We start from the raw sequence: 20316 nt of genomic DNA on the forward strand, positions 1-20316 counted from the left end.
TACTGAATACTATGGATAGCCCCCGGCCCTATCTTATATGAAGGATGGCCTTATGCATATCCCATGCATGCTTAAACCCCTTCACTGTATTTGCAGCTACCACTTCTGCAGGAAGGCTATTCCATGCATCCACTACTCTCTCAGTAAAGTAATACTTCCTTATATTACTTTTAAACCTTTGCCCCTCTAATTTAAAACTGTGTCCTCTTGTGGTAGTTTTTCTTCTTTTAAATATGCTCTCTTCCTTTACCGAGTTGATTCCCTTTATGTATTTAAAAGTTTCTATCATATCCCCTCTGTCTCTTCTTTCTTCCAAGCTATACATATTAAGGTCCTTTAACCTTTCCTGGTAAGTTTTATCCTGCAATCCATGTACTAGTTTAGTAGCTCTTCTCTGAACTCTCTCTAGAGTATCTATATCTTTCTGGAGATATGGCCTCCAGTACTGCGCACAATACTCCAAGTGAGGTCTCACCAGTGTTCTGTACAGCGGCATAAGCACTTCACTCTTTCTACTGCTTATACCTCTCCCTATACATCCAAGCATTCTGCTGGCATTTCGTGCTGCTCTATTACATTGTCTTCCCACCTTTAAGTCTTCTGAAATAATTACTCCTAAATCCCTTTCCTCAGATACTGAGGTCAGGACTGTGTCAAATATTCTATATTCTGCCCTTGGGTTTTTACGCCCCAGGTGCATTATCTTGCACTTATCCACATTAAATTTCAGTTTCCAGAGTTCTGACCATTCTTCTAGTTTTCCTAAATCCTTTTCCATTTGGCGTTTCCCTCCAGGAACATCAACCCTGTTACATATCTTTGTGTCATCAGCAAAAAGACAAACCTTACCAGCGAGGCCTTTTGCAATATCACTTATGAAGATATTAAACAAAATCGGTCCCAGTACAGATCCCTGTGGAACCCCACTGGTAACATGACCTTGTTTTGAATGTTCTCCATTGACTACAACCCTCTGTTGTCTGTCACTCAGCCACTGCCTAATCCACTCAACAATATGGGAGTCCATGCTCAATGACTGCAGTTTATTGATAAGTCTTCTATGTGGGACAGTGTCAAAAGCCTTACTAAAATCTAGATATGCGATGTCTACTGCACCTCCACCGTCTATTATTTTATTCACCCAGTCAAAAAAATCTATAAGATTTGTTTGACATGATCTCCCTGAAGTAAACCCATGTTGTTTTTCATCTTGCAATCCATGGGATTTTAGATGTTCCACAATCCTATCCTTTAATAGGGTTTCCATTAATTTGCCTACTATTGATGTCAGACTCACTGGTCTATAGTTGCTCGATTCCTCCCTACTACCTTTCTTGTGAATGGGCACGACATTTGCCAATTTCCAATCTTCCGGGACGACTCCTGTTACTAATGATTGGTTAAATAAATCTGTTAACGGTTTTGCCAGCTCACCACTAAGCTCTTTTAATAATTTTGGGTGTATCTCATCAGGCCCCTGTGACTTATAAGGCTCCATTCACACGTCTGCAATTCTGTTCCGCATTTTGCGGAATGGAATTGCGGACCCATTAATTTCTATGGGGCTGCCCGGATTTGGAATTGCGGACCTGCACTTCCGGGTCCCGAAAAAAATTCAATAAATAGAACATGTCCTATTCTTGTCCGCAATTTAGGCATTTTCTATTAAAGGGGTTATCCCATCATAATGATCACTGTTAAATCTGTTAATGATTTGACAGTGATCATTTTTGTAAATATACTTTATTAACAAATTCCCACCGATTAGGAGAAAATTCATCCCCACTTACCTTATTGTTGTGACTCGGTCTCCCCTGGTTACGACCACCGCTCTTCCGCAACATCCCGATGGTCGCGCTTGCCCAGAAGACTTCTTTTCTCCCGGCCGGGCCGCTCGCTGTCCTGAACGCGCACGCTGCCGCGCATGCGCGACGGTGACTTCTTCCCGGCCAGAATAGTACAGAGCTGCGAACGCGCACGCCGGCTCTGTACTATACTGGCCAGAAATAAGTCACATTGCGCATGCGCGGCAGCGTGCGCGTTCAGTCCAGCGCGCGGCCCGGCCGGGAGAAGACTTCAATCAAGTTGAAGCCCGCCCCCAGCCAGAATCCAGGAAGTGAACGCGCGGTGGCAGCAGGTAAGTATGAAAACGCAAAGTGGGATAACCCCTTTAAGTGTCGGCGACGTGCAGTCTGCAAAACGCGGAACGCACATTGCCGGTGTCCGTGTTTTGCGGATCTGCGGACCCCAACACTGGCACCCAAGGAACCTCACCGATGGGGTCCATTTAATTCTACATGTTCCTAAAATTGTACAGGATAAGCTGGCCATACATTTTTCCACTGTCAGCCAAGCACTCATTTTGACTGACCGCTTCCCTCCCAAACTACTCCCTATACACATGTACACTCAGTTTAGTCAATCATGCATGTTTTCTGAATGGGCATAGAGGAATATGCCACTGCCTGACACCTCTGGCAATGGCTCATCTCCTGCGAGATCCAAAAGATAGTGCATGTTGAGTCTGGACCCTACCATACACATTAGATGGTCAAGTCCTTGATCAAAATTCAAATAACGCCGAATGCACACGGCCGTGAGCGGTCCGTGGTATCCTGCTGACAGCAGGAGCGCACGGCGTCGTTGGTTGTTATGCAGGGTTTTAGCAGACCCCGATCAGCACTGCTGTGTACAATACCCCCACAGGGGGCTGTTTAACCCTGTAACTAGTCTTTTAATGACCTGTTGGGGGACGAATGTGGGAAAATTATAATAAAGGCAGAACTTCTGCTCCTCCTTCCTGCTGGATCCACTACTGGCTTTGGCTGAGAAACCGGCAGAAAAATCTGCCCTAACCTCCTCCAAAAGACTCTGTGTGAACTTACCCCAGCGGTGTAACTACGCAACCAAATGAATCCCGCTAAAGAGTAGAACATACCTGACAAACAAACTTCTTGTCTGGCGAATGTCTATTGAATGGTCTTGGGAAAATATAAAAATTAAACGATTTTATGATGTACCTGCAAGCACCAAAAAATTACGGTCAGCGTATCAGAAAATGAACGGAACAGAGTCAAAATGAAGTAAAAAGCAACATACTTGGCTTCCGTGTCGTCATACTTAAAGGTGCACAGGCCGAACTGAAATAACAGAAACTCCATAGAGTGCTGCAAAATTGGAAGAGAAAGTTAAAATTGGCTGCAAAATTGTAAGCAGGAGAATAAACAGATCTATAAATCTACATTGGAGACTGTAACCGGCTACCTTAATGAGGTTCTGCCACAATTGACATTTATCAACCATCTACAGGATAGGTAATAACCGTCTGATCGCTGGGAACCCCACAGATCACTAGCACAGGGTCCCAGAGCCCCCCCCCCCTTTCCTGAGCGTTGATCGAGCATGCACACTGCCGACCCATTCAAAGTCTATGGGACAGAGACAAGTACAGCCCTTGACCCAGAGGCTTTGAATGGTGTGGCAAGACGCATAGCCCGGCACCTATACATCGCCCTGCTCCCGCAAAGAGTCACCTGGACATGATCAAGATAAGGTTTTTAGCTTCAGGAAGTAAAAACCCCTTTAAAGCTGCTGCTGCACTATGACCCACATACAACAAATGGCGAACATTCAGGTCGTCTAGACCTGCACCAATTTTGTCTAGATCTACCAACTATCGGTTGGTTCAGGGTGCAGATTATTTTGTTTTTGCCCCCACACAGATTTAATTTTATAAATTTTTTTTTTTGGGAGGGGGACGAAAACAATACAAGGGCTCATGCACACGACCGTATGTATTTTGCGGTCCAAAATATGCATGGCATCCGTGCGCATTACGTATTTTGCCGAAATGAACAGCTAGCCCCTGATAGAACAGTACTATCCTTGTCCGTAATGCAGACAATAATAGGACATGTTCTTTTTTTATTTTTTGCGGAACGGAAATACGGACGTACTGAAACGGAATGCACACGAGTAACTTCCATTTTTTTTGCGGACCCATTGAAATGAATGGTTCCGCATACAGTTCGCAAAAAAACAAAAAAGAAACACGGGACGGACACAAAGAAAATGCGTTCGTGTGCATGAGCCCAAATACAGTACCAGCATGAGATTAGATTAACCTTATGTACACTTCGCTTTTTTTCTTAGGAGTGGAAATCGTGTGCATTTCAAAATCTGCAGCGTGTCAAGTGTTTGTGCGATTCTGCACCTTCTGTAGAGTGGTTTTCCCCAGACTTCAATGTGGCTGTCATCATAAACAGAAAATCGGCACAAAAAAAATACATCAAAATTGTGAAAAATAGTGCAGATTTGTGTGTGTTTTTTGTGCAGTTCGTGTGTGGATTTCATGCAAATAAATCTGCACCATGTGACGGCAACCTTAGGCTACATGCACACGACCTTTCCGTTTTTTGCGGTCCGCAAACCGTGGATCCGCAAAAAACGGAAGAAATGCCTATTCTTGTCCGCAAAACGGACAAGAATAGGACATGCTATATTTTTTTTGCGGGGCCACTGAACGGAGCAAAGGATGTGGACAGCACACGGTGTGCTGTCTGCATCTTTTGCGGCCCCATTGAAGTGAATGGGTCCGCACCCGAGCCACAAAAACTGCGGCTCGGATGCGGACCCGAAAAACGGTCGTGTGCATGAGGCCTTAGTCCAAGACAGAATTTTAAGTCAGAATTGTGGCACAATTTTTGTGCAGAATGGTGCATCTCAGGCTACTTTCACATTTGTGTTTTTAATTCAGGTTTTGAGATCCGGCAGAGAATCTCAAAACCTGCATTAAACGGATTCATTACATTTAATACATATGGATCTGGTGGTATTAAATAAAAACGCAACAAACTGGATCAGTATGAAAATCATTTATGAGCGCTGGATCGGTTTTGGGTTTTTTTTTAACGAAAAAGAGTTCCAGCACCATTGCCTAAGGCCTCTTTCACACAACCGTTTCCCCCCCTTTAAAGAATGTGACCCAGCGTTTTGATCAGAAGATCACAAGAATATGCTGCCCTCAGATATGGTATCCTAAAACTAGTGACAAATTCCATGCAAGATGTGTGAAGTGAAGTTATACTGACCTCCTTCAGCTTCTTATATCTTTCCTCCGGTGTGTCCAAACTATTTGTTAAAGCTGTGAAAGATGGCCCGTCACTAATCCCTAATACACAAATGACAAGAAGGAAGATCCAGCATGTTATTATATAAGCACACTATGCCAAGTCCCAGAGACAAGCCAAGGAACCACACCGTCAGCAGATTCTGATTTTCATGGATAAAACGAACCTGATGACGTCTCATCTGACCCACTTACAATAGGCAGTAAAAGCAGTGCATGGCTTGTTTTTGGGGCTATTTTCTAATGACCAGAAATAGCTAATTAATGACCTATTGTTTAAATGAGGTTTCCATGTTAAAGGGAATCTGACACCAGAAGATATAGGTAGCAACATGAAAAAGTAAAACCACCACCATAAAGGGTGTTTAGATAGTGATAGTTATGATACTTCTCAATATGCAAATTATTGTATTTATTTTAGTAATACAGCGCTTCTATATTCCGCAGCGCCCTACAGACATAAGCATCCAGCTGTCCCCAACAGGGCTCACAATCATAGTTCCCTAGCAGTATGTCTGGAGTGTGGGAGGAAACCCACACAAACACATGGAGGAGATGTTGTTCTTGAAGGCACCAGTGCTAACCACTGAGCCACCATGCTGCCATTTCCAAATTAGGCATTTGATGCAATGAGGGCATCACCATTGCTGCCATGACATGCTGCTCACATGCCCGGTTCCTTTCTGTGGCTAGTCCCTCCCTACTGCTTTGCCACTGTTTGGCCCAGTCAATCAAAGCGGCCAGAGAGGGGCTAGCCACAGAAATGAGTGAAGCTTGGGTGCAATAAGAGCAATGGTGACATCTTCATTGAACCAAAGAAGTAGTATCAGGACTCAGGAATGGAGCCTTGGATAAACAAAACAAAAAAACTACATTTTGATCAGGTGAAAACTGTGTGATACAAAAACCACTGGTGACTAATTCCCTTTAAACATTTTTAAAGGGTTTCTACCACCACATTTTGACCTAATTAGCTGTCAGACACTAGCGATCTGCTAGTGTCTGCTCTACCTAACCATGCTATTGTAATTCCTTTCTCTGCAGCGGTTACCCTAAAAAACGTAGTTTTATTGGTATGCAAATGAGCCTCTAGGTGCTATGGGGGCGTCTTTTCAGCACCTAGAGGCTCCGTCCACTCACCATTTCTGCCGCCCAGCCCGCCCCTCTCCTCTAGATTGACAGCCTACTTGCGCCTGCGCCGTGTGCTTCTGTATTCGGCGCAAGTGCAGTGACCGTCTCCCTGCGCCGGCATCTTCACTGCGCCTGCGCCGATACAGCGCAGGGAGCAGTCAGTCACTGCGCCGAATACAGAAGCACACGGCGCAGGCGCGAGTAGGCTGTCAATCGTAATGAGAGGGGCGGGCTGGAGCGCGCTGGGCGGCAGAAATGGTGAGTGGACAAAGCCTCTAGGTGCTGAAAAGACGCCCCCATAGCACCTAGGGGCTCATTTGCATACCAATAAAACTACGTTTTTTAGGGTAACCGCTGCAGAGAAAGGAATTACAATAGCATGGTTAGGTACAGCAGACACTAGCAGATCGCTAGTGTCTGACAGCTAATTAGGTCAAAATGTGTTGGTAGAAACCCTTTAAAGACGTTTCAGTGAAGATATTTTTAATTTTTCATGACACTAACTTAGGGCGTTTCATTTTTCAAAACATGTGATTTTCATATGACTTTGCTTACGCCGAGGTCTCAGTGATGTAAAAGATATATATGCCAAATTTCAAGAAGATTGGACAATATTTGGGGGTTGCACACATTGATCACTTTTATTACTACTCTCACTCCTGTACCTAGGAGGTTGGTCTAAAAACGACTTCAGTTTCAGGATCCCAGGGGCTCTGCATCAAGCAAGGTGGATGGCAAAGGCAATATATGCCCTTAAAATTGTCCTCTTCACTAAACAGTTGAATATTCCTCAACGAGAATTGAAAGGAATGAGACAGGTTGCACATTTTGTGAGCCTCATATGTTCGCTTTTTTGCATGAAGCAATTGTAAGTCGATGGACTCCAAAGAATGATTTGGATATGCTACAGCCATATGGAGCGACTGAATAAGCCGGCAAATATTTAAAGCTCCATTGAAGCAATAGGGAGACAGCAGACGCTAGACGGTAAGCCAAATATCGATTTAAAGTTTTCTTCAATCCAAAGCTCATATCGACCTTAAAAGGATATGCTATAAGAGACTTCTCACATTATCAGGATTCCTGTGGACACTTTATGAACATATTGCGCTCCCAGTGAATACACCTACAACATTTTCAGTGACATTCAGTTTCCCAAATTGGGATAGAGCGCTAGAAGATAGCGCCCCCTCTTTCCCAAATAACAGCATATACTTGAAGTTTCTTGGTGTGATATATATTATTGAATTTATCGACACTATTGAGTCATATGAATATAGTGTTGATCATATCTACCACAATATATGTGACTGTAATGTTGTATATTATTGCTACATTGTTCTTATAAATTTTATTACTTGTATTTTATGGGGATATAATAAATATTTTCTGCACATGTCAATTTGGTTGCCAAGTGTATGAGTGCTCGCTCATTATTACTACGTTTTTTAATTATGTAGAATAAGGCTGTACGTAGACTCCCATATTGTTGAATGGATTAGGCAGTGGCTGAGGGACAGACAACAGAGGGTTGTAGTCAATGGAGTATATTCAGACCAAGGTCTTGTTACCAGTGGGGTACCTCAGGGATCTGTTCTGGGACCCATATTGTTTAATATCTTTATCAGCGAAATTGCAGAAGGCCTCGATGGTAAGGTGTGTCTTTTTGCTGATGACACAAAGATTTGTAACAGGGTTGATGTTCCTGGAGGGATACACCAAATGGAAAAGGACTTAGGAAAACTAGAGGAATGGTCAAAAATATGGCAACTAAAATTTAATGTGGATAAGTGCTAGAAAATGCACCTGCAGACAAGGTCATAGAGCAGCAGGAAATGCTAGGGTGTATAGGGAGAGGCATTACCAGTAGAAAGAGGGAGGTGCTCATGCCGCTCTACAGAGCACTAGTGAGACCTCATTTGGAGTATTGTGCTCAGTACTGAAGACCATATCTCCAGAAGGATATTGATACTTTGGGTTTGGAGAGAGTTCAGAGAAGAGCTACTAAACTAGTACATGGATTGCAGGACAAAACTTACCAGGAAAGATTAAAGGACCTTAACATGTATAGCTTGGAAGAAAGACGAGACAGAGGGGATATGATAGAAACTTTTAAATACAGTTCTGATCAAAAGTTTAAGACCACTTGAAAAATGGCAAAAAATCATATTTAGCATGGCTGGATCTTAACAAGGTTCCAAGTAGAGCTTCAACATGCAACAAGAAGAAATGGGAGTGAGACAAAAAAAATTTGAGCATTCAATTTAATGAAAACAACGAATAAACTGAAACAGGCTGTTTTTCAGCTGATCAAAAGTTTAGGACCACACCTCCAAAAAAAAAAAAAAACTAACCCCCCCCAAAACAGAAATCCAACTTCCAAACATGAACTCAGTAATGAGTAGCTCCGCCGCTATTGTTTATCACTTCAAAAATTCGTTTCGGCATGCTTGATGCAAGCGTTTCCATGAGGTGAGTGGGAACATTTCTCCAAGTGGTGTAGACGGCCGCACGAAGGCCATCTACTGTCTGGAACTGGTGTCCATTTTTGTAAACTTCCCTTGCCATCCATCCCCAAAGGTTCTCAATTGGATTTAAATCAGGGGAACACGCAGGATGGGCCAAAAGAGTGATGTTATTCTCCTGGAGGAAGTCCCTTGTCCTGCGGGCATGGTTTACTGTAGCGTTGTCCTGTTGAAAAACCCAGTCGTTACCACACAGACGAGGGCCCTAACAGCCGGTTCAGACCTGAACGTTTTACAGCGCGTTCCTACGCGCTGTAAAACGCTCAACAAGGAGAAACCAATGCTTCCCTATCGGCATGGTTCTCACCTGGACGTTTTACAGCGCGTACGATCGCGCTGTAAAATGCCAGACGCCCCAAGAAGTTCAGGAGCTTCTTTGGGGCGTAGTGTCGCGCCGGGAACGCGCGACACTGGGCGTTCGCATGTCTCTGTATGCGCAATTGTAAATGCCCGTACAATCGTGCATACAGAGCGTACGTTCAGTACGCTCTGGTGTGAACCCAGCGTCAGTGATAAAGAATGCTCTCTGCAACATCTGGACATAGCCAGCGGCCGTTTGACGCCCCTGCACTTCATGAAGCTCCATTGTTCCACTGAAGGAAAAAGCACCCCAGACCGTTATGGCGCCCCCTCCACTGTGGCGCGTAGAAAACATCTCAGGTGGGATCTGCTTGTCATGCCAGTAACGTTGGAAACCATCAAGGTTAAATTTTTTCTCATCAGAGAATAAAACTTTCTTCCACCTTTGAATGTCCCATGTTTGGTGCTCTCTTGCAAAGTCCAAACGAGCAGTTCTGTGGCGTTCAAGGAGACGAGGTCTTTGAAGACGTTTTTTGTTTTTGAAGCCCTTCAGTCTCAGATGCCGTCTGATGGTTATGGGGCTGCAGTCAGCACCAGTAAGGGCCTTAATTTGGGTCGAGGATCGTCCAGTGTCTTGACGGACAGCCAATTGGATCCTCCGGCTCATTGCTGATGAATTTTTTTTGGGTCTTCCACTACTTTTTTGTTCCATAACCCTCAGGATCATTTAAGAAATTCCAAATGACTGTCTTACTGCGTCCCACCTCAGCAGCGATGGCGCGCTGTGAGAGACCCTGCTTATGCAGTTCAACAACCCAACCACGTTCAAAAAGGGAGAGTTTTTTTGCCTTTGCCATCACAACGTGTGACTACCTGACAGAGAATGACAATGAATCCACATCTTTGCACAGATTTGGCCTTTTAAAAAGGCATGTGGTCCTAAAATTTGGATCAGCTGAAAAACAGCCTGTTTCAGTTTAATTGTTATTTTCAATTAATTGAATCCTCAAAAAATGTTTTGTCTCACTCATTTCTTCTTGTTGCATGTTGAATCTCTACTTGGAACCTTGTTAAGATCCAGCAATGTAAAATATGATTTTTTGCCATTTTTCAAGTGGTCTTAAACTTTTGATCAGGACTGTACATAAAGGGAATCAACAAGGTAAAAAAGAGGAGAGAATATTTAAATGAAGAAAAACTGCTACAAGAGGACATAGTTTTAGATTAGAGGGGCAAAGGTTTAAAAGTAATATCAGGAAGTATTACTTTACTGAGAGAGTAGTGGATGCATGGAATAGCCTTCCTGCAGAAGTGGTAGCTGCAAATACAGTGAAGGAGTTTAAGCATGCATGGGATAGGCATAAGGCCATTCTTCATATAAGATAGGGCCAGAGGCTATCCATAATATTCAGTATATTGGGCAGACTAGATGGGCCAAATGGTTCTTATCTGCAGACACATTCTATGTTTCTATATGTGTAATTTTTTGGGTAAATAAATTCCATTAATCCATTCACAATGTCATGCTCTTCCAGAGGTTTTTGTAAGATTATTGGGCAGTTTCTCTGCCTACAAGATATTATCACAGATGCTTGGTTTACTTTTGCAGTTCTCAAAACTGAATTTGACTCAGCAGAGATCACATGCCTCTTCTTCACAGCAAAAATGTTATAACATGAACAGAGTTGAGAAAAATATCTTAATCCTATGAATGCAGAATCAACCTAATCAAACTAATATGAAAAGTTGTTTAAATCTTCATCTACTTGCATATTATAAGTTATACCAGCAAGAATTAGTCTTTATGTAGAAAACTAGGATTTAAATCAAGCCTTACTGACTAGTGATTTAAATCAAATCCACCCTGGTCAGGGACGAACAACAAAAACAATTCTTGTTGAGGATAGTCGAGCATCACAGAAAAGTCGTCACCAAGCTAACAAAAGAAGGGATTGCATCGTTAAAAGTTGATTAATAACACGTTTTGCCTATCATATTACCTATTAATCTTAGTGTCTAGTTAATATTATTTTAAGTTTGTGAATTCTAGTTCCCAATAAAAGTAATTAACATTACAAAAAATATCATTTTTTGCCTACTTTTACAAAACTGAACAAAGTGTGCAACCTCTAAATATTATCCAATCTTCCTGAAATTTGGCACCCTTCACTACCTACCTGTATTTTTCGCCCCATAAGATGCACTTTTTTCCCCCCAAAAGTGGGGGGGAAATGGCAGTGCGTCTTATGGGGCGAAAGCTGCCATTTTTACATCGCTAACGCTGATACATCGCACAGCGCAGCGATGTATCAGCGGGGAGGGAGGAGGAGCTTGAGGCTGGCAACTTGCAGTGGGGCCCGGTGCAGTCACTGTACTCTAAGGGTCCATTCACACATCCGTATATGTTTTGCGGATCCGCAAAACATGGACACCAGCAATGTGCGGACAAGAATAGGACATGTTCTATTTTTTTCGGGAAAGGAATTGCGGACCCGGAAGTGCGGATCCGCATTTCCGGATCCGGACAGCACATCGAAATGAATGGGGCTGCAATTCTGTTCCGCAAAATGCGGAAAAGAATTGCGGACATGTGAATGGAGCCTTACACCGGGCCCTGCCGCTCACAGTGGTATACATATCTAAACACTAATCCTTAACCTCCAGTAACTTTAAAGCAGCGCTATCCTGTTTGTTTACTACTTACAATCAAGCTCCGGTTACAGGCAGAGCGGGAGGCGGCGTAACGTCACACGTTACGAATGAAGCAGGAGCGTGACATGAGTGAGTGACGCTACGCCGCCGCCCACTCTGCCCGTTACCGGAGCTTGATTGTAAGTAGTAAACAAACAGTATAGCGCTGCTTTAGGCCTCCTGCACACGACCGTACGGCTTTTTCAGTGTTTTGCGGCCCGTTTTTCACGGATCTGTTGTGTTTCTGTTCGGCATATACAGTATACAGAAATTACATAGATAAAATTGGGCTGGGCATAACATTTTAAATAGATGATTCCGCAAAAAACGGAACGGAAACAGAAGACATACGGATGCATTTCCATATGTGTTCCTTTTTTTGCGGACCCATTGACTTGAATGGAGCCACGGAACGTGATTTGCGGGCAATAATAGGACATGTTCTATCTTTGAACGGAACGGAAATACGGAAACTGAATGCATACAGAGTACATTCCGTTTTTTTTTTTGCGGAACCATTGAAATGAATGGTTCCGTATACGGAACGCAAAAAAACGGCAAGTAAACGGGGGGGGGGGGAAACGGTCGTGTGCAGGAGGCCTTAAAGTTACTCGAGGTTAAGGATTACTGTTTAGATACGTATACTGCTGTGAGCGGCGGGCCCGGTGTATTGGGGGACACTGTAATTGGGGGGGGGGGGGGGGGGGGGGGGGAATCTGTGGATTACACATATAGCATAAGATGCTATATAGCGTCATCCACAGATCCACTCCACTACAGCGTCATCCACAGATCCCGCCCCTCCCCTCCAGCGTCATCCACAGATCCCCCCCTCCTCCCCACTACAGCGTCATCCACAGATCCCCCCCTCCTCCCCACTACAGCGTCATCCACAGATCCCCCCCACTACAGCGTCATCCACAGATCCCCCCCACTACAGCGTCATCCACAGATCCCCCCCACTACAGCGTCATCCACAGATCCCCCCCACTACAGCGTCATCCACAGATCCCCCCCACTACAGCGTCATCCACAGATCCCCCCCACTACAGCGTCATCCACAGATCCCCCCCACTACAGCGTCATCCACAGATCCCCCCCACTACAGCGTCATCCACAGATCCCCCCCACTACAGCGTCATCCACAGATCCCCCCCACTACAGCGTCATCCACAGATCCCCCCCACTACAGCGTCATCCACAGATCCCCCCCACTACAGCGTCATCCACAGATCCCCCCCACTACAGCGTCATCCACAGATCCCCCCCACTACAGCGTCATCCACAGATCCCCCCCACTACAGCGTCATCCACAGATCCCCCCCACTACAGCGTCATCCACAGATCCCCCCCACTACAGCGTCATCCACAGATCCCCCCCACTACAGCGTCATCCACAGATCCCCCCCACTACAGCGTCATCCACAGATCCCCCCCACTACAGCGTCATCCACAGATCCCCCCCACTACAGCGTCATCCACAGATCCCCCCCACTACAGCGTCATCCACAGATCCCCCCCACTACAGCGTCATCCACAGAACCCCCCCTCCCCTCCCCTCCAGCGTCATCCACAGATCCACCCCACCACAACAGCGTCATCCACAGATCCACCCCACCACAACAGCCTCATCCACAGATCCACCCCACCACAACAGCCTCATCCACAGATCCACCCCTCCACAACAGCCTCATCCACAGATCCACCCCTCCACAACAGCCTCATCCACAGATCCACCCCTCCACAACAGCCTCATCCACAGATCCACCCCTCCACAACAGCCTCATCCACAGATCCACCCCTCCACAACAGCCTCATCCACAGATCCACCCCTCCACAACAGCCTCATCCACAGATCCACCCCTCCACAACAGCCTCATCCACAGATCCACCCCTCCACAACAGCCTCATCCACAGATCCACCCCTCCACAACAGCCTCATCCACAGATCCACCCTTTCAGGAAATAGAATTAAAAAAAAAAAAAAATGAAATAATCTACAATCATAAAATAAAATAGGAAGTTTGTCAATACGTGGTTTTAACTGGCAGAACAGGTGACAGATTGCCTTTAATGGGAATGTATCACCGGTTTTAGGCTGTCCAGTCTGAGGACTGTATAAGGTCTCATGCACACGACCGTAGGTGGCACGTGCCCGTATTGCAGACTGCAAATAGAGGGTCTGCAATATATACGGGCACCAGCCGTGTGCTCACCATCTCACCGAACCATTCACTAGCATGCACTACTTTTTGCGGTGCGGAGGCACAAAATGAAAACCCATTGAAGCACTCCGTAGTGCTTCCGTGGACTTCCGATCCATGCCTCTGTTCCACATCGCACCATATCTTCCGGATTGCGCACCCATTCATGTGAACGTGTCCGCCTCCGTGATACGGTGCGCACACAGCCAGTGCCCATATATTGCGGACATGCTGTTTGTGGGCCGCAATATGGTCCCAGGCCGCCTACGACTGTGTGCATGAGGCCTTATACTGTGTGGGAGGTCATGGATATGAGGACACATACAAGGGCAGTGGAAAACCAGTAAAGTGCACTGGACTATAAACTGACCGGCCAATTTGGAACTATGGGTAATACAATTTTTGCACAATTGAGGCAAAACATCAGTTAAGCCAGGGGAAAAGGTGAATCCCTGGCAGACCCCTGAGCAAGGTGGGCCCCTAGTCTACCAACCTCTGCACAATGGCACTACATATAGATAGGCAGCATACAGCATCTCAACCAGCCTATGAGCATATTAAAAAAAATATATAATATTGGCATATGGTTTAAAAAAAACTACCTAGTTTATTAGTATAGATGCATTTGGTGGCTGAGAAGACCTCCAGACCAACCAGCATCCTCTTTCCGCTGGTACCTGCCCTCTCAAAGTTGCTGGAGGGACCGCCATAATCAACCATCCCGAGTCTTGCTGCCGCGTGAGCAGATAATGTTTGCATGTTGCTGTAAAGTAGGCCCCCAGAATGTATTTTACTGGTGGGCCCTTAGGTACCCCAGTCCAACACTGATATTAGGGAAAACACAATATAAAGCCAATATCTGAATATACGCAAAATGAATCAGCACCCACACTAAGGCCTCATGCACACGGCCGAGAGCGGTCCGTGGTAACCCGGCCGGGATTCCTGCTGACAGCAGGAGCGCACGGCGTCATTGGTTGCTATGACGCCGTGCAGTGATACACTCGTATGATCTATACGAGTGTATCACTGTACAGCAGCGGCGGCATGAAGCGCACGGCGTCATAGCAACCAATGACGCCGTGCGCTCCTGCTGTCAGAAGGAATCCCGGCCGGGTTACCACGGACCGCTCTCGGCCGTGTGCATGAGGCCTAAGGCAGTAGGTGAAGTGATTCTGCATTGTTGCTCCACTCAATAATTACTGGTCACTTGTACACAGTTACATTGTATCCAAACTGGTAAAATGTCTCAAATATATAAAAATAAATACCTGAAAATTCTCCATCAATAGCCAAGAAGTCTGCCTCCGCAATAGCCTGACAAACTGTCGGTAAGTGTTCCTTAAAATCTGGGAAATAAAAATAAAGAATCAAACTGCCCTTCTCAATCATTGATTGGAAACGCTAATGACACAGACGGCAGATCGGTCACAGAAATGTATGCAGCCGCTCCGTGCATCTGAATGGGGGTTGTAGTACTGCTTTCAGATGAATGGAATTCATTGTCCATTGCAGAAAGTGAGTACACCCAGGCTCATCAGAGGAGCTTCATTAAAGGGGTTGTCCAATTTTAGGAGGAAAATGGATAGCACGGGACCCACCTGCAATAACAAAGTGATCAGTACTTACCTGTCAGATCGCGCCTCACTGCTCTGGTTCTCCTGGCCGGGGATTTTTACGGGGATGCAGCAGTGACATCATGTCAACACCACAAGACTGCTGCAGCCAATCCCTGGCCTCTTCAGTGCACTGCTGGGGCCACAAGTTGTCAACGTGACGTCACCACTAGTGTTGAGCGAACTTGTGTTTTAAGTTCGGGTTCGTGTTATCGAAGAATCGCATTATGGATTCTAAATTCTGTTATGGTCCGTGGTAGCGGAATCAATAATGCGATTCTTCGATAACCCGAACCCGAAATCGAACTTAAAACACAAGTTCGCTCAACACTAGTCACCCCTGTAGTCGGGTAAACAGATCCCGGCCACGAGAACCAGATCAGCGGCGTGGGATCTGCCAGGGTTGTAATGATCACTTCTTTATTGCAGGCAGAAACCGGACAACCCCTTTAAACTGATCCACTACAAAAGGGCGATTTTAAATGGGCCACAGTGGGATGGCGCCCAGGTGCGGTCAGTTTTTTTTATGTTGACTCATTGACCAGAATGGTCACGTACAGTGCAAATATCAGACCAAAGTATCACATGCTGCGATTGTCCCCGCGTAGGCCGATGGTAAATTGACCCATTGACTAATGTGCCAACGTTTTCCGTCTAATCTACACCCAGAAAGCACACGGACAGCATTTAGACCACCATACATGAGGCATGTAACCGGTCATTGGACAAAAGCTGCCATAATGGTCCTAGGCATCTTCTTTCCATGGAAAAAAAAAGTAGCGCAGCAGCAGGGAATTTGGCACCGCAGCAATCAGCTGTTTGATGAGGTGGCAGCACTTCGGTGAGCACCGCAGCCGCCCCACAGCTGACCAATGGGTCTGACTTTCAATGGGTCCGTGGAAAAATCGGAAAATGCACCGTTTTGCAGCCGCATCCGTGATCCGTGTTTCCTGGCCATGAAAAAAATATGACCTGTCCTATTTTTTTCACGGCCAACGGTTCACGGACCCATTCAAGTCAATGGGTCCGTGAAAGAACACGGATGCACACAAGATTGGCATCCGTGTCCGTGATCCAGGGCCGTAGGTTAGTTTTTATACAGACGGATCCGAAGATCCGTCTGCATAAAAGCTTTTTCAAAGCTGAGTTTTCACTTCGTGAAAACTCAGAACCGACAGTATATTCTAACACAGAAGCGTTCCCATGGTGATGGCGACGCTTCTAGTTAGAATACACTACAAACTGTGTACAAGACTGCCCCCTGCTGCCTGGCAGCACCCGATCTCTTACAGGGGGCCGTGATCAGCACAATTAACCCCTTCAGGTGCGGCACCTGAAGGGGTTAATTGTGCTGATCACGGCCCCCTGTAAGAGATCGGATGCTGCCAGGCAGCAGGGGGCAGTCATGTACACAGTTTGAATATCATTGGTGGCCAGTGCGCCCCCCCCCCCTTTCTCCCTCTATTGTAATAATTTGTTGGTGGCACAGTGTGCGCCCCCCCCCCCCCCCCTCCCTCTATTGTAATAATTTGTTGGTAGCACAGTGTGCGCCCCCCCCCCTCCCTCTATAGCATTAACAACATTGGTGGCCAGTGTGCGGCCTCCCATCTCCCCTCTCCCCCCCCCCCCCATCATTGGTGGCAGCGGAGTTCCGATCCGAGTCCCAGTTTAATCGCTGGGGCTCCGATCGGTAACCATGGAAACCAGGACGCTACTACAGTCCTGGTTGCCATGGTTACTTAGCAATAGTACAATAGTAGAAGATTCATACTTACCTGCTGCTGGCTGCTGCTGCGATGTTCGTGTCCGGCCGGGAGCTCCACCTACTGGTAAGTGTCATTGCTAAATGAACTGTCACTTACCAGTAGGAGGAGCTCCCGGCCGGACACAGACATCGCAGCTCCCAGGTAAGTATGAATCTTCTACTATTGTACTATTGCTAAGTAACCATGGCAACCAGGACTGTAGTAGCGTCCTGGTTGCCATGGTTACCGATCGGAGCCCCAGCGATTAAACTGGGACTCGGATCGGAACTCCGCTGCCACCAATGATGGGGGGGGGGGGGGGGGAGGGGAGATGGGAGGCCGCACACTGGCCACCAATGTTGTTAATGCTATAGAGGGAGGGGGGGCCAACGGGGGCGCACACTGTGCCACCAACGATTTATTACAATAGAGGGAGGAGGGGCGCACACTGTGCCACCAACGAATTATTACAATAGAGGGAGGAAGGGGGGGGGGGGCGCACACTGTGCCACCAACGAATTATTACAATAGAGGGAGGAAGGGGGGGGGGGCGCACACTGTGCCACCAACGAATTATTACAATAGAGGGAGGAAGGGGGGGGGGGGTGCACACTGTGCCACCAACGAATTATTACAATAGAGGGAGGAAGGGGGGGGGGGGGCCGCACTGGCCACCAATGATATTCAAACTGGGGGGGGGGGGGGTCTGCCCCCTGCTGCCTGGCAGCCCTGATCTCTTACAGGGGGATATGATAGTACAATTAACCCCTTCAGGTGCGGCACCTGAGGGGTTAATTGTGCTGATCACGGCCCCCTGTAAGAGATCGGATGCTGCTAGGCAGCAGGGGGCAGTCATGTACACAGTTTGTAGTATATTCTAACTAGAAGCGTCCCCATCACCATGGGAACGCCTCTGTGTTAGAATATACTGTCGGAAATGAGGTTTCACGATCTAACTCATATCCGACAGTATATTCTAACATAGAGGCGTTCCCATGGTGATGGGGACGCTTCAAGTTAAAATATACCATCGGATTGGAGAAAACTCCGATCCGATGGTATAAAAGGGACTCCAGACTTTACATTGAAAGTCAATGGGGACGGATCCGTTTGAAATGGCACCATATTGTGTCAACGTCAAACGGATCCGTCCCCATTGACTTGCATTGTAATTCAGGACGGATCCGTTTGGCTCCGCACGGCCAGGCGGACACCAAAACGACTTTTTTTTCATGTCCGTGGATCCTCCAAAAATCAAGGAAGACCCACGGACGAAAAAACGGTCACGGATCACGGAAAAACGGGACCCGTTTTTGCGGACCGCAAAAAAATACGTTCGTGTGCAGGAGGCCTTAGGGTCCATTTACACGTCCGTACAATGGGTCCGGATCAGTTCCGCAATGTCGCGGAATGGATCCAGACCTATTCATTCTCTATGGGGCCAGAAGAGATGTGTGCTGTCCGCATTTCCGGAACGCGGCCCCGATCTTCCAGTCCGCAGATCCCGAAAAAAATAGAACATGTCCTATTCCGGTCCGCAATTGCGGACAAGAATAGGCAGTTCTATGGGGGGCCGGCCGGGTGTATTGCAGATCCACAATACACTACGGACATGTGAATGGACCCTAAGTCAACGGTGCCGGATGCATTTTTTTCAGGCACAAAAAACCCCTGGATCGGGCGCCCATTGACTTCCAATGGTTTTAGTGCCAGATCAGTCTTGTTGATTTTACAGATAATTAAACCAGATCCATTCTGACCGGATGTGTTTGTTGATCCTCTGCCAGATCCAGCAAAAAACGCATTTGTGAACGTAGCCCTAACCTTTATCTTGTAGTAGGTCTCTGACCACCGCAGCCCATTGTGAGACATGGCGCAGGTCAGAGATACATGCCAGGCACACACCTCCAGTGTCATGTACCCCCATACACAGGGCTGACACATACTATACCCATGGTCTACCAGTCTCAGCACGTCCATGCTGGGAGTCGTAGTCACACACCGCACTAGACATAAAGCAGACGCCACACACAGACACACGAGGGCGCCCGCGGCAGCCCGCACACAGACGCACGTGCTCCACTCACTGCGCCAGGTGATTTCCATGCTTGAGGACCGCACCAGCACACACTGACGGGAGCCTAGGAGGCCATGAAGCTCCGCCCCCGGGGTAACACTTCCGGATCTCAGCACTGCCCGCTCCTAGACAGACCATCTTGGAAGCCGAGGCAGGCCGCGCCTACCTGGAAGGCGTGGTCTAGGACGGACGACCAATCAGAGTGGGGCGACGAAATTCTCTCATCTCCGTCCGCTCCATCATCAGAGCAGTCAGCGGCTTAGTGAATAGACGTCGTGATGCGGTCTGCGCCTGCGCACAGCTCTGCTCCGGGGATCCAGGGGGTGATCTCTAGAGCAGGAAGATTTCTTCCAGGGTCCATATAGAATGAGACTATTAACCCTTCCTGATCAGGTGTATTCTCGGTGTAAAGGTCTTGGCTGTGTTAATCATTTTGCACTTTTTTTTTAGTAATAGGTGGGAATTTATGGCATTTTAATTTTTTGTATACCCTGGAAAATGCCTGTTTTTTCACATTTAAAAAAAAAAAATGTTGTTAATAGCACAACCTGCAATTAAAATGTGTATATATATATTTTTTATTATGTTCCCTTCTGTAACAGTCATTTTGATATATGGGTATTGATCACTGATGGTATGACTACAAGCTGTGCTGCTTTATTCTCTTAATTTAGTCTTTTACACTTTGTGCCCCCTCTCCCGATCAGGTCACCCTGGGGACATTTAAAGAGGTGATCCCATGACTAATGTAAAAAATGAAAATGAGCCATCATATAGTACATGACAATCTCTAACAAATCTAGAACCAGCCCTGCACCTCACATGGACCCAGAGATCTCCACATTCATTGCTCTTCTAGATTTATATCAAGCTGAGAGCTCAAGGGGAGTGTCTTTTCT

General features: G+C 46.5%; 1 protein-coding gene across 2 annotated transcripts in view; it reads right to left on the bottom strand.

Annotated features, from left to right (window-relative positions):
* The window catches only part of PARN (poly(A)-specific ribonuclease), a 134895-nt gene extending 115338 nt beyond the window's left edge, over positions 1-19557 (bottom strand). For both annotated transcript variants that reach the window (XM_040439640.1, XM_040439639.1), the window contains exons 1-5: positions 19428-19557; positions 15251-15328; positions 5091-5170; positions 3100-3167; positions 2939-3020 (exon numbers count right to left, since the gene is read on the bottom strand). In XM_040439640.1, coding sequence (XP_040295574.1) covers positions 2939-3020; positions 3100-3167; positions 5091-5170; positions 15251-15328; positions 19428-19446 — 327 coding nt within the window. In that variant the 5' untranslated portion in view covers positions 19447-19557. The remainder of the gene's footprint in view (positions 1-2938; positions 3021-3099; positions 3168-5090; positions 5171-15250; positions 15329-19427) is intronic.
* Positions 19558-20316: the final 759 nt, after the last annotated feature.

Source organism: Bufo bufo, chromosome 7 (genome assembly GCF_905171765.1).
Source record: "Bufo bufo chromosome 7, aBufBuf1.1, whole genome shotgun sequence".
Classification (NCBI taxonomy): Eukaryota; Metazoa; Chordata; class Amphibia; order Anura; family Bufonidae; genus Bufo; species Bufo bufo.